Source organism: Festucalex cinctus, chromosome 3 (genome assembly GCF_051991245.1).
Source record: "Festucalex cinctus isolate MCC-2025b chromosome 3, RoL_Fcin_1.0, whole genome shotgun sequence".
NCBI lineage: Eukaryota > Metazoa > Chordata > Actinopteri > Syngnathiformes > Syngnathidae > Festucalex > Festucalex cinctus.
In genome coordinates, this window is record NC_135413.1 from 9,584,724 (window position 1) to 9,597,001 (window position 12,278).

Below are 12,278 nucleotides of genomic sequence, written 5' to 3' on the forward strand. Positions count from 1 at the left end.
TGGTGGCTCGCTCTCTGCCGAGCAATGTGAAACGTCTATAAAGAAAGAAAGTTAAGCCTTCGGAGCATTCCTAAAGGCACAATCAAAACTCTTGAATGCATCTGGTGAATGACGAGAGCACGGCATGTGGGGGAGGGTGGCTCTCTCGATCACGTTGTTTCTTTAGGAATGCTACGAGGCTTACCTTGCTTTCTTTAAAATTTGTTTCACATTGCTCAGTAGAATTCCCCTTTGATGTTTTACAGCACTGCAATTTTCCATTACGTGCTAGCATTAAGTTAGCAGTGTCATTCTTAGGCCAAGCTGTTAATTAAGGATGTTTTAAATACACAAGTTTTAAATACACGTTTGAATTCTCAGTACAGCTTCAAGACTTTTTGTGAGATTTGTTTACTATGCCAACTTAATACTGCAACTTGCGGCTCACATCACGAAAATGTAATCACTTTGTATTGCAAGGCTTCACTGTGCTTGTGGAGCTCAATATTTTTTAAAGCAGAATTTGGTGTAAAAACGTTAAGAACGTGAATAGCTTTCTTACAAGGTGAAATTTATGTGGTGAAAAATAAATACAAACAATATCTTAAAAGCATGAAACAACCACCACTTTTTAAGCATCTATGTCACTTCTCAGTTAGTTTGTATCTGTTCCATTCTTAGAAACACAAAGGACATTATAATGGACGGTAAAGATCTTCCCAGAATCAACGTCGACTGAGAAGCCCGACATTGTTTTCAGAAAAACAAAGCCTCCCTGAGGGACTACAAAGCTCCAATCTGTAAGCTCGGTCACAACAAACACCTCATCTACAGGAGCACACCACTATTGACACACCACTCAGCCTCCTGATTGGTTCTTTGGACGCTTAATCGCAAGCCTGGAAGGTTTCGAGGAATGAAAGTGCAGCGAGTCGTGGGAGTGATTGGTCGATGAGAAAAGAACAAGTGAAGGGAGAGAACACAAAAGATAAAAAAAGGCAAAGTTGCAATATTGTACATGGAAATGGTGCACGCATTGGTCATTGATGCAAAGAGATGAATGGACAAACATAATAGAGATGACAAATTAATTGCTCCAGATTGAGGTTTAATTATTTTAGTTGACCGCAAGGGTGGCAAAGAAAGTTGGCTAGATGTCACAATACTTTTGTGCATGCAGTATATAAAAAGAAAGGGCGGCGAAGAGAGTTTAAAGTTTCATCCAGTGCACCGAATAGAGCAGCAGACATTTCATTAAAGGCCTGCTTGAAGGTGGCCAACGTGGCAGAAATCCATACTTCATTACATGTCATCCAACTCTGGGAACTGCTTGAGTGCGTGTGCATGTACGTGCATGTGAGACAAAGTAATTGTGGGGTGGACTGTCTTTGCTTGTGTGTGTCCTAAACCTTAAAGAACGCTTAAAACCCTTAAGAAAAATACCAGTATCCCAATAACTGTTGTAAAAATAATAGTATACAGTATAATAGATGTGTTACTGTTACTATTATTGTACTCTTTAAATGAGTCAATTTTCCACAGTTAACTACTGAAGCTGAATCAGTCACAATTTTAGTAGCAATGCATATTTGCTGTTAAACAAAGTGATATTTTGCAGTATGCTTTGAATGGCAAACTGAATACAATTTGGTGGATAAATTGAAACAAAAATATCCATAAAGAATGAGATTAACAGTTTTCCCATTTGAGCCTAAAATATAAATATCAGACACTAATTTGTGGAATTTGTACCCCTTAAAATATGTTCTCTAAAAATTTCTTTAGCGAGGCACAAATCGGTTGAAGATGTGACTTTGCTGCATGCTTTGAATGGGAAAATGCACTGCCATCTTGTGGACTAATATAAATACTACACTGAAAGTGAGTCATCTTTACTTATATAGCGCTTTCAAACAGCCTTAGCTAATATATTTATATTACTTCCCACTTTAGAGTTAAGCTCTTAAAAATTGAAATGTGCTTATCAAATAAGACTTACATTTTGGTATTTATATTGCCATTTAAGATAAGTTATTGTTTCACTTGCTAAAGGCACAATTGTAGAAAACAGTACAGTGTGTGATTTTTACCACATGCTTTGTATAGGCAAAAAGTAGCTGTGGAAAATTACAAATCAATATCATAACAAGATCGAAAACAATATTTTTAAGGGGACATTTCTTGTCACTGTGAACAAATTTATATGTTTTATGAGTAATATTCCATTTTAGGTTACAGTATTTTAAGGAACAGAGAGGACATTTCTAAGCTTCTTTCAAAGTGGAATATCCTTCGGTAAATTCCACCTTTTGCCATTCGACACAGCCAAAATTGGCACACACACAAATAAAAAAAAAGTCAATGGTGCAAAATGTCTGCATGAAGATTGAATTGGTAGGATTTAAAGCATGTGTGTCAGCACTCACATAAACCACGTTGACGTAGTCGTCATCCGACAATGTCTCCAGCATCTCGCTGACCGACGTCCGGATCAGTTTGAGCGTCAGACCGGACACGCTGCCGCTACTGCAAAAACGAGATGACGATATCAGTCGGCTGCACTCGTGTTTGTCAGGTAAGACCAATGGGAGGAACAAAATGGAGCCGGGTGGGCATGAATAAGACGAGAAATGAAATGTGTTGTGATCAGGGTAAATCATTAGGGGATGGATCAATGTCATTCGAGTTACTCACGCATCCACCAGGATGAGCATATCTTTGGGCGAAGCGGCTCCTTGGATATACCTGCACACACACTTAACCGGTAAGCACAGTGGTACCTTGATTTACGAGATTAATTCATTCCCTACCATGCCTGTAGCTCAAATCATTTTTTTTCCCAGTGAAATGAACAGAATTGCCATCAATCACGTCAGCTACCAACATTTTTTATTGCATGCTTTTTTTTAATTGTAGAAATAGCACTGTGCAGTAGTTCACTGTCGGAAAACATACACAAATAAGAGCCTCTTTCAATGCATCACATTTTTACACTTCACTTTCACCGAACTTCATCTTCACTGTTTTTTTTTTTCCTTCCCTTGCAGCAGCTTCTCCATCTTTTCATGAGTAGAGGTCCACAGCTTAGAAATTATTTAAATGCCCCTGGCTGGTATTATTGACTACTTCTATGTATCATAGAAATACTACGCTCATATTACTTTGCCAAGTCAACTCCATGCACATCTTGCTCTTGTTGTTTTTATGAGTTTAAACTTTAAAATGTTTTTATCGAAAGTAAACAAACCTGGGTTTTTTACCGTATTTTTCACACTATAAGGCACACCGCATTATAAGGCGCACCTTCAATGAATGACATATTTTAAAACTTTTTCCATATATAAGGCGCACCGCATTATAAGGCGCACCTTCAATGAATGACATATTTTCATACTTTTCCCATATATAAGGCGCACCGCATTATAAGGCGCACCTTCAATGAATGACATATTTTCATACTTTTTCCATATATAAGGCGCACCGCATTATAAGGCGCACCTTCAATGAATGACATATTTTAAAACTTTTTTCATATATAAGGCGCTACAGTAGAGGCTGGGGTTACGTTATGCAGCTGTTTTGTTATTTTCTCTGAGTTAAAGTATTAGTATTAGCTAGCGATCCAAGATGGCGGGATCTTCTGCGTATGCGCGTCACCAATCGTGCAGGGTCACTGATAGCGTCTTGACAGCGAGATTGTTGCGGCTCAGTATTGATCCATATATAAGGCACATTGGATTTATAAGGCGCATGGTCAGCTTTTGAAAAAATTGAAGGCTTTTAGGTGCACCTTATAGTCGTGAAAATACGGTAATTGGAGCAGCAAATTGGTGCTGCTGTTGTTCAACCCAGATCATTTTTTTTTTAAATCTTAGGAAGCTGTGTTAAAGTAAAGCTTCTCCTTTCACAAAAGCACTTACAAACCGTAATCAATGACTTTGTTACATCCGTTACTGTAATGAACTTTATTTTGGAGTCAACCAGTCCTCCCTCAAGCGGTCCTAAATGCTGCCCCCCACCTCCTAATTGGATCTCGTAAGAGAGAGCTCATAACTCCAATTCTGTGTATTTTAGAGTTCATTCTAAATTATTTTATTTGTTGAGTTACTTCAATGGCTATCATATGCTTCTTCTGAACATGCACTTTCTTAAGCGCCCATGATTTGAAGAAATAAATTTGACAAATTATGGCACAAAATGTGAGCAAAAGACAAAAGTGACCTGTACTTTCACTGTGAGGTAACTAGTGTTGTTCCGATACCGTTTTTTGGGCTCCGATACCGATTCCGATAACCAGCTTTGCAGTATCGGCCGATACCATACCGATACTTAAGGTTTTTTTTCCCTCAACATGAAAAAGCTGTCCTGCCATTGGTTCAGAGCATTCAAGGGCCAATAGGATCTCTTAGATCGGCATGCAGTGAGCATGTCACATATGAGTGAATGTCGTGCACGAGCAAGACACCAGATGCTGTATCCAAAATCCTATATTAGGGTTGGAATTAATGGTATCGGCATGTTACTTGTGAGTATTCACTGATACTGATACCACTGTTTTAATGCAGTATCGGCGCCTCTGACGATAGCAGTATCGGGATCAGAACAACACTAGAGGTAACCATGTGAACTGATGGTGGCGGATGTAGTGAAGTTTTCTGCATTTGGATGATTTTTTTCCCCCTTCTACAGTTTTACAAATATAGAAAGCAATGGCTCAAGGTTGATTTTCTATATATTTGGGCATGATTATCAATGATTAATGACAGATGATAGTTTGGAAAAAATGGGATTTCTTTACTTTTAAACATAAGGATCGGTACACTGTTACACTGTTTGTACAATATACTTGTGTCATCCATTGCTCTCTCAATTTATATGTTTAATATATAAACATACTTAGGGAGTCTTATAAAAGGTAGTTTTATTTTGGTTATCACTTACTGCGGGGGTGATCTGGAACTGGGGATGACTGTAATTGAGTAAACGCATCTTTATTAAATTTTATTTAAGTAGTCTATGCAGGTGGACTGTACAGGTGGAGCCACTGAGTGTATTAGAGAATGAATACGTAAATCTTGAATACCTTCCTCCCCCAAAAATCTTCTAGAAATAGTATTGTCCTTCGCATTCAAACCAATGAGCCATTTTGTGGCTTCCAAGCAGCAAGCAATGATGTAGTGTGATCTCTTACCACGGTCTCCTGCGTACATCATACAGGTCAATTTTACTGGGCGTCTTGCGAGCATCCATCCAGGGGGACGCTGCAGGACAAGAAGTGTGTTGATTACACCTGCCCACACAGCGAGGAGATAAAACTACTAATTGCTTATTTCATGTACGACCCACTCTTCATGTCAGGCTGGAGGACGTACTGTATGGTGACAAAAAAAAAAAAAAAGAGGCAGATTTCTGGATGCCATCTTACATATTAAATCATAGAGCCCAGAATATAATTCATGACAAGACGTGCAGACTTAATTTAATTGCTTTGACAATCACCAGTTTGATATTAGAGTGGGGGAGCATGAAAAGCAAACACGCATGAGAGAGTGAGCCCGCTCTTCATGCATGCTAAGTAGTATTTAAGAACACAGTGCAATAAAGTAGTCAAAGCCAGTGTTCATTCCGGAATATTGCACATCAACCTCTCCTGTGACACACACAGACGATGTAATGAATAGAAATCACTATGAAACTTAAGCATGAATGATTGCTTCGTAAAGGACTGTGTTGTATGGGATATGTTGAGCCTTTGTCTGTGGTGATATGAGCATATTGAAGACATGGTGACTATAGGGCCAAGGTCATTTTAATTAAAAACAACACTCAAAATCCATGAAGCGTATTTTGTGTACCAGACTCAGAAGCAGAAAGCAGTTGATTTGAGCAGGATAATAAATGTGCATAGAGAAAAATTTTGGCCATTCCACTGAGACATAATGAAAATGTAATATTGAAAATGGAGCAGGAGCTTGACAGGCGGATCACTGAAGCGTCTGCAGTGATGCAAACTCTGCATCAGCCTGTCGCGGTGCAGGAGGAGCTGAGCCGAAAGGCGAAGATCTCGATTTAGTGGTTGACCGACGATCCCACCTTCAACTTTGATCATGAACTGTGGGTCATGACCACAAGAGCAAGATAGCAGGTACAATCAGCCAAAATGAGGGAAGGGAGAAGCTCAGAGCATGGAATGGAGCCATATGAGGTGACTCGGGGATCTGGTTAGGATCCTGAAAGATTCTCTGTTGAGGTGTTTAGGGCACGTTCCACTAGGGAGGAGGACTGGGGAGAGACCAAAAAATGCTGAAGAGACCCATCTACCCATCCATCCATCAATCCATTTATCCATCCATCCATCCATCCATCCATTTTCTGAACCGCTTGTTCCTCCCAAGGGTCGCGGGGGTAACTGGAGCCTATCTCAGCTGGCTATGGGCAGCAGGCGGGGTACACCCTGAACTGGTTGCCAGCCAATAGCAGGCCACATGGACGAACAACCATCCATGCTCACATGCACAAGCACACCTAGGGACAATTTGGAGGTCCAATTAACCTGCCACGCATATCTGGAATGTGGGAGGAGACCGGAGTACCTGGAGAAGAGCCACGCAGGCACGGGAAGAACATGCAAATTCCACCCAGGAAGGCCGGAGCCTGGACTCGAACCCGAGTCCTCAATACTGTGAGGCGGACGTGCTAACCGTGCCACCCTGAAGAGACCATTGGCTATATTTTCATAGACAGTGCATCTGCCCTGTGGTGCAAATGATTTCTGATTTTCGTATCAGCCCCAAGACACATTGCACATATTATTTGGCAGATCGTTGTCCGCCAAGCTGGGCGGGCCGGTGCAGCAGAAGGAGTGTGTTGGAGAAGCACCTGGCAGAGTGACAATTTGGTGGCAGCAAATCAATCAAAATCTCTGACCACATCTAACACCGGTTGTCTAGCATGATATATGTTATTCATGAATATGTCAACAGCAGGCATCAGACCCCAGATATATTTACCATTTACCATATTTTAATTCATCCCAATGGATGGCAGTTATTGGGGGTAGTCACTTACTTCATAGTGTAGATACACTTTTGTCATGTGTCTACTCCAGTGTTCCACTAGCACTGCATTTATTTATTTATTCATTCATTCATTCATTTATTCATTCTTTGCCTAACTAGGTAAGACAATTGAGAAGTTTCACATTTACAATGCTGACCTGGAGGCAATTTAAGGTTCAGTGTCTTGCCCAAGCGGTAGTCGAGTGGTTAGCACGTCCGCTTCCCAGTTCTGAGGTCTCCGGTTCGAGTCCAGGCTCGGACCTTCCTGGGTGGAGTTTGCATGTTCTCCCCGTGCCCGCGTGGGTCTTCTCCGGGTACTCCGGTCTCCTCCCACATTCCAAAGACATGCATGGCAGGTTAATTGGGCGCTCCGAATTGTCCCTAGGTGTGTGTGTGAGTGTGGATGGTTGTTCGTCTCTGTGTGCCCTGCGATTGGTTGGCAACCAGTCCAGGGTGTCCCCCGCCTACTGCCCAGAGCCAGCTGAGATAGGGGCCAGCAGCCCCCGTGACCCTTGTGAGGAATAAGCGGTCAAGAAAATGGATGGATGGATGGATGTCTTGCCCAAGGACAATTCAACAACACATAGGCTGCATTCACACTGCAGCTCAATTCCGATTTTTCCATGAAGTGTGAACAGTACAATTCCGTTTTTGTTTTGTTTTTTTCACAACCGACTTGGGCCTCTTTCGTATGTGGGATATATCGGATATCTATGTGATGCGTCTGCACTGAAAAAAAAAAAAAAAAACCTGAATTGGGCGTCTCTCCCTGCGGTGTGAATATAGCCAGAGTAGGAGCCGGGATTCGAACTGCTGATGCTTCGGTCAATGGGCGACCCGCTCTACGAATTGATCCACAGCTGCCTAAAAGGCAATGAAAGCAGCCACTTTGATCGGCCAAGACGGATGTTGGCCGACCTGTGCTCATCTGCAAACTATCATCATCGAGTCTAACATGCCTCCGTGCAGTTACATCACGTGCAGTAATGAAAATACATCTATATGTCTTATAGCTGGTAATGGCTCACAACTAGCTAGTTGAAGTGGCTGGGGAGAGGTAAGTCTGGGCTTCTCTGTTTAGGTTTCTTCCCCTGTGACTTGACCCAAGACAAGCCGAAGAAAGTGGATGAATGGAATATGAAGCAACATTCCCAATTCTCACTCTGTACTAAACTCTCACATTCTACCCAAAACTCTTAATACCTACCATCTTACTCGGAATGCACTTTCTTTTGCTTACCTGGGTAATAGCGTGCTAGACCAGTAGCACTTCCAAACACCTGCCAAAGAAGTGTGGGATCGTCCTCTCTGTTTTTCTTAAACACATCCTCCAGTGCCTCTGTCCAGTTCAACTCGTTCAGCACAATGGTTGCTAAAAACAAAAGACAGATTGCGATGGACCTTTTCACATTGTTTGTAAACAATAGGCACCAGGCTACTTCCTATGTGACTATTGCAGACTTGGACAGAAATGAATGACTCCAATGAATCCAGAGGAGCATGTAGGTAATAAATGGTGTGGATGTCATAAATATTTGTACAGAGAATATCGCAAGACTCACTAGAGGGACAGAGTGGGAAGCAAACCATCAGGTTTGTGGAAAACACTTTATTTCAAGGTGCGTTTCCATTACCCTTTTTCACAAAAACAAAAGCGAAGTTCTACTATTTCACTAAAGTACAAGTTCGAATTGTCGGTGTTTCCATTGAAGAGCGTTTCGTTTCTGAGCCGCAATTCTCGGAATGTCCCGTCTCGCGAGACCTCGCTGTTCTGTAAGAGGTGCTCATGATGTTTACGGTAGACGGACGCCCGGTGTAGTTATATTACGTTAAAAACACTCGCCCCTCATCGGGCAGTTTCGGGCATTTAGTGTTGGTGTTGTTGTGTGTGTCCCTTGGCAGTCGGCAAGCAGTTCCGACACGTGAGTGGCCCCGTACTTCCTACTTCCTGTAATCCTAAAATGTTGTTGTTCCCAGAGGCTGGGTAAAAGGCGGGTTACAAATCGTTAAAAGTTTCTGATGTATTCTGGCGTCCTCCCTGCTAAATTAACCAGACATGGGAGGACAGGATTTCACGCTCTCCTCTCCTTCAACTTCTGAAGGAGGCTCGCTCGCTTACACTTCTCTCTCTTATGATGTGCAGTAGCGTTACAAAACACTTCAGCATGTAAAACTAAAATACAAAACCGAAATTAATAATTCTCAAAACAAATATTATTCAATTGCAAGTAAATAAAAAAAAATAATGCACATTGGCAAACAACGTGTTACGTCCGTGAGCGCGGGGGGGTCACATGACTCATAATGCGAAAAAAGTGTTTCCATTACACTTTTGCAAAATACTTCTTTTTCCATACGTCTCAAAAACCACCTCATGAGAGCGCAAAAACTTTTTTTGCGATATTTGAGGTTTTTTTTGTTTTTTTTTGCGCAAATCCAGTATTTCCATTACCACCTTATTTTTGCGAATCATGCCTTTTGCACCTACAGATGTGTGTTTTTTTTTTTGTTGTTGTTGTTTTTTAGGTAATTTAGCAAAACAGTTGCTAGCCTGGTAGCTAGCAGCAGTAGTGTGCTATCCATTTTACTGTCAAAAGAGTATGTCTCTGTGACTTAACATATTCGACTGGCATCATTCAAGATGTTGACCCTGTTTTCTCAATTGTTTGTTTTGGCGCAATCGGAGAACAATTGAGCTTTTGCAACACGTGTAAAAATGTCTATAAAGAGACTAAAACCTTAACACACATCATTGAAATTTCTTAGCTTTTGCAAACACAAACTCGTGTGGATATTTTTGATAAAATAAATTTGTATTCACACACAAAAATGGACCCGGTCATTTCTAACTTGAAATAAAATATAACTAGGCCCGGGCCTGGGCATAGGCGAACTCGGTGGTCGCCATCTAATGGAGGGGGTGCCAAATTGCAAACAAAAATAAGAAAAATAATAATTATAATTGAATGAGCGAGTACACTACTATCTGTATCTGTTCAACCATCTAAATTATCTGTATCTACATTTGGAGGGGGTGTGGCCTAAACCAGAAGTGGCATGGTTTGATCGGAAATACGTTGTGCTTAAATCGGTAGGGTTAGGGCTGTGTGGGGGGAGGGGGGGTCTACAATCTGCACTTTCGCCTCGTGCACCAGTCACCTGCGTATAACATAATTGTGTGCGTGCGCGTGTGTGTGATAGCAGCTGATTGATAGTGTGTGTTGTGGGAGGCAACAGGCATTATGGATGCAGTGACACAGCACTTGGACAGCCCAGAGCCATGTAACACTCACAATGATGGATGGGGGCAGGGAGGCAACACTGGGCGCCCCCAAACTGGATCAGCCTCTCACTACACTTTTTTTTTTTTTCTCCAATTCTTCCTCATTTTTATTCTCCTTACCTCTGCCGAGGATAATATATTTGCACACGTACCTCGTTTGCCTGACAGTAGGGATTATGTTAAACATTGCATTGTTCAAGTTATATTAGGCCTCTAGAGACCGCATACAAAACCTTTTCCCTTACAAAGATAATTGGATTCAGTTTTGCCTAGTTTTGAGTTTGCACTATATGTAAATGTGAGTAATGTGGCAATCACATCAATCAAGGCAACCAACAGCTTTGGATTTTTCCAAAATAATCAATGTTTTGTATGGGGAGAGATTTGTCTCAAAAATATTCACACAAATAAATTTGTCATTTTCGTGTGTTTTTCAGATCCACAAACATATTCGTGATTTTCACGTGTTTTTCTGATCCACCACAAACATTTTTGTAATTTTCACGTGTTTTTCAGAACACTCATGGCCTCATATAATTAGCATGTTTACCTTACACGCCATGCGGAATAACAGCTTTATAATGCGGTGTCTTATGTGTCTGCCGAAACAAACGGACATTTTGGCATATAAAAATTCCACATCGAACCTGAATTAACATGTCCCTAAATTCCCTTTTTGCTGTATTTAGGCAGGTATTTGTCTTGTCAAGTGTTGAAAATGACCTTTTCACATAGACTCTTTTGCAAACACTTTTTTTACTGTTGCCATAAATGAAACAGATCACGATACATGTTATATGGAGGCATGAATTGGCGGTAGCCACTAAGTGTCATAAATTATTAACTGTAAAGAAGTTTTTGTAACAGATAAACACTTGACTCCATGTAATGCCAGAACCTGGTAAGAAAACATATCAACGTCTTATTCAATGTAGCAATGATAGCATATGTCAACAAAAAAAGATTTAGGCTAAAAAAGTACAAGTTTCTAATTGTTCTGCTGGATGGGTATTAACAGAAATGTAGTGACCGCATTATTTCAGGTAAATTTTTTAATGACTACTTTTTACTTTTACTTGAGTAATATTATTTTGAAGTAACGCTACTCTTACTTGAGTACAATTTTTGGCTACTCTACCCATCTCTGCTTAAAAGACACTCTTCTTCTGCTGTTAAATGTTCTTCTTCTTCACGTAGCTATCACTTTAACACATATTCTATAAATACGATAGTAATCAGACTGCTTTAGACTATCCATCCATCTTCTTAACCGCTTGCTCCTCACAAGGATCGCGGGGGTGCTGGAGCCTATCCCAGCTGGCTTCGGTAGTAGGCGGGGTAAACCCTGAACTGGTTCCCAGCCAATCACAGGCCACACAGAGACGAACAACCATCCACACTCACAAGCACACCTCGGGAGAATTCGGAGTGCCCAATTAACCTGCCATGCATGTCTTTGGAATGTGGGAGGAGACCGGAGTACCCGGAGAAGACCCACGCAGGCACGGGGAGAACATGCAAAGTCTACCCAGGAAGGCCGCAGCCTAGACTCGACCTTGCTTCCTCAGTACTGGGAGGCGGATGTGTTAACTCTCTCCACTCTCCACTCTCCACCGTGCTACCCGCAGTACAATATATTTTAGTAAATAAATTTGCATTTTTAATTTTGACACAGAGAACAATCTCCATAGAGAAAAGTGTTATTGTTGTTTTTTTACTCGGCTTTAAACTTCTTTAAGTGTACGCGAGTGAAATAGATTGGAATTTACTGTATTGATTGTGACGTGGCTCATTGATGTGCAAACACTTCCATTTGCATGTGCGCCTCTCGAAGTGGAAGTTAATGAAGTCTCGCTTTACCAAGAGTGGCTATTTTATTGTTGTTAAATTGAAACATGCGTGTGTGGGTGTGTGTGCGCGCATGTGTCCGGTGTGTGAGTGCGTATGGGTGTGTGTGG

General features: G+C 41.3%; 1 protein-coding gene across 1 annotated transcript in view; it reads right to left on the minus strand.

Moving 5' to 3' along the window:
- The window catches only part of LOC144015591 (voltage-dependent calcium channel subunit alpha-2/delta-1), a 132,655-nt gene that overhangs the window by 62,019 nt on the left and 58,358 nt on the right, over positions 1 to 12,278 (minus strand). The window contains exons 7-10 of the mRNA XM_077515714.1: positions 8,278 to 8,409; positions 5,171 to 5,240; positions 2,674 to 2,724; positions 2,406 to 2,505 (exon numbers count right to left, since the gene is read on the minus strand). Of these exons, the coding sequence (XP_077371840.1) occupies positions 2,406 to 2,505; positions 2,674 to 2,724; positions 5,171 to 5,240; positions 8,278 to 8,409 (353 nt within the window). The remainder of the gene's footprint in view (positions 1 to 2,405; positions 2,506 to 2,673; positions 2,725 to 5,170; positions 5,241 to 8,277; positions 8,410 to 12,278) is intronic.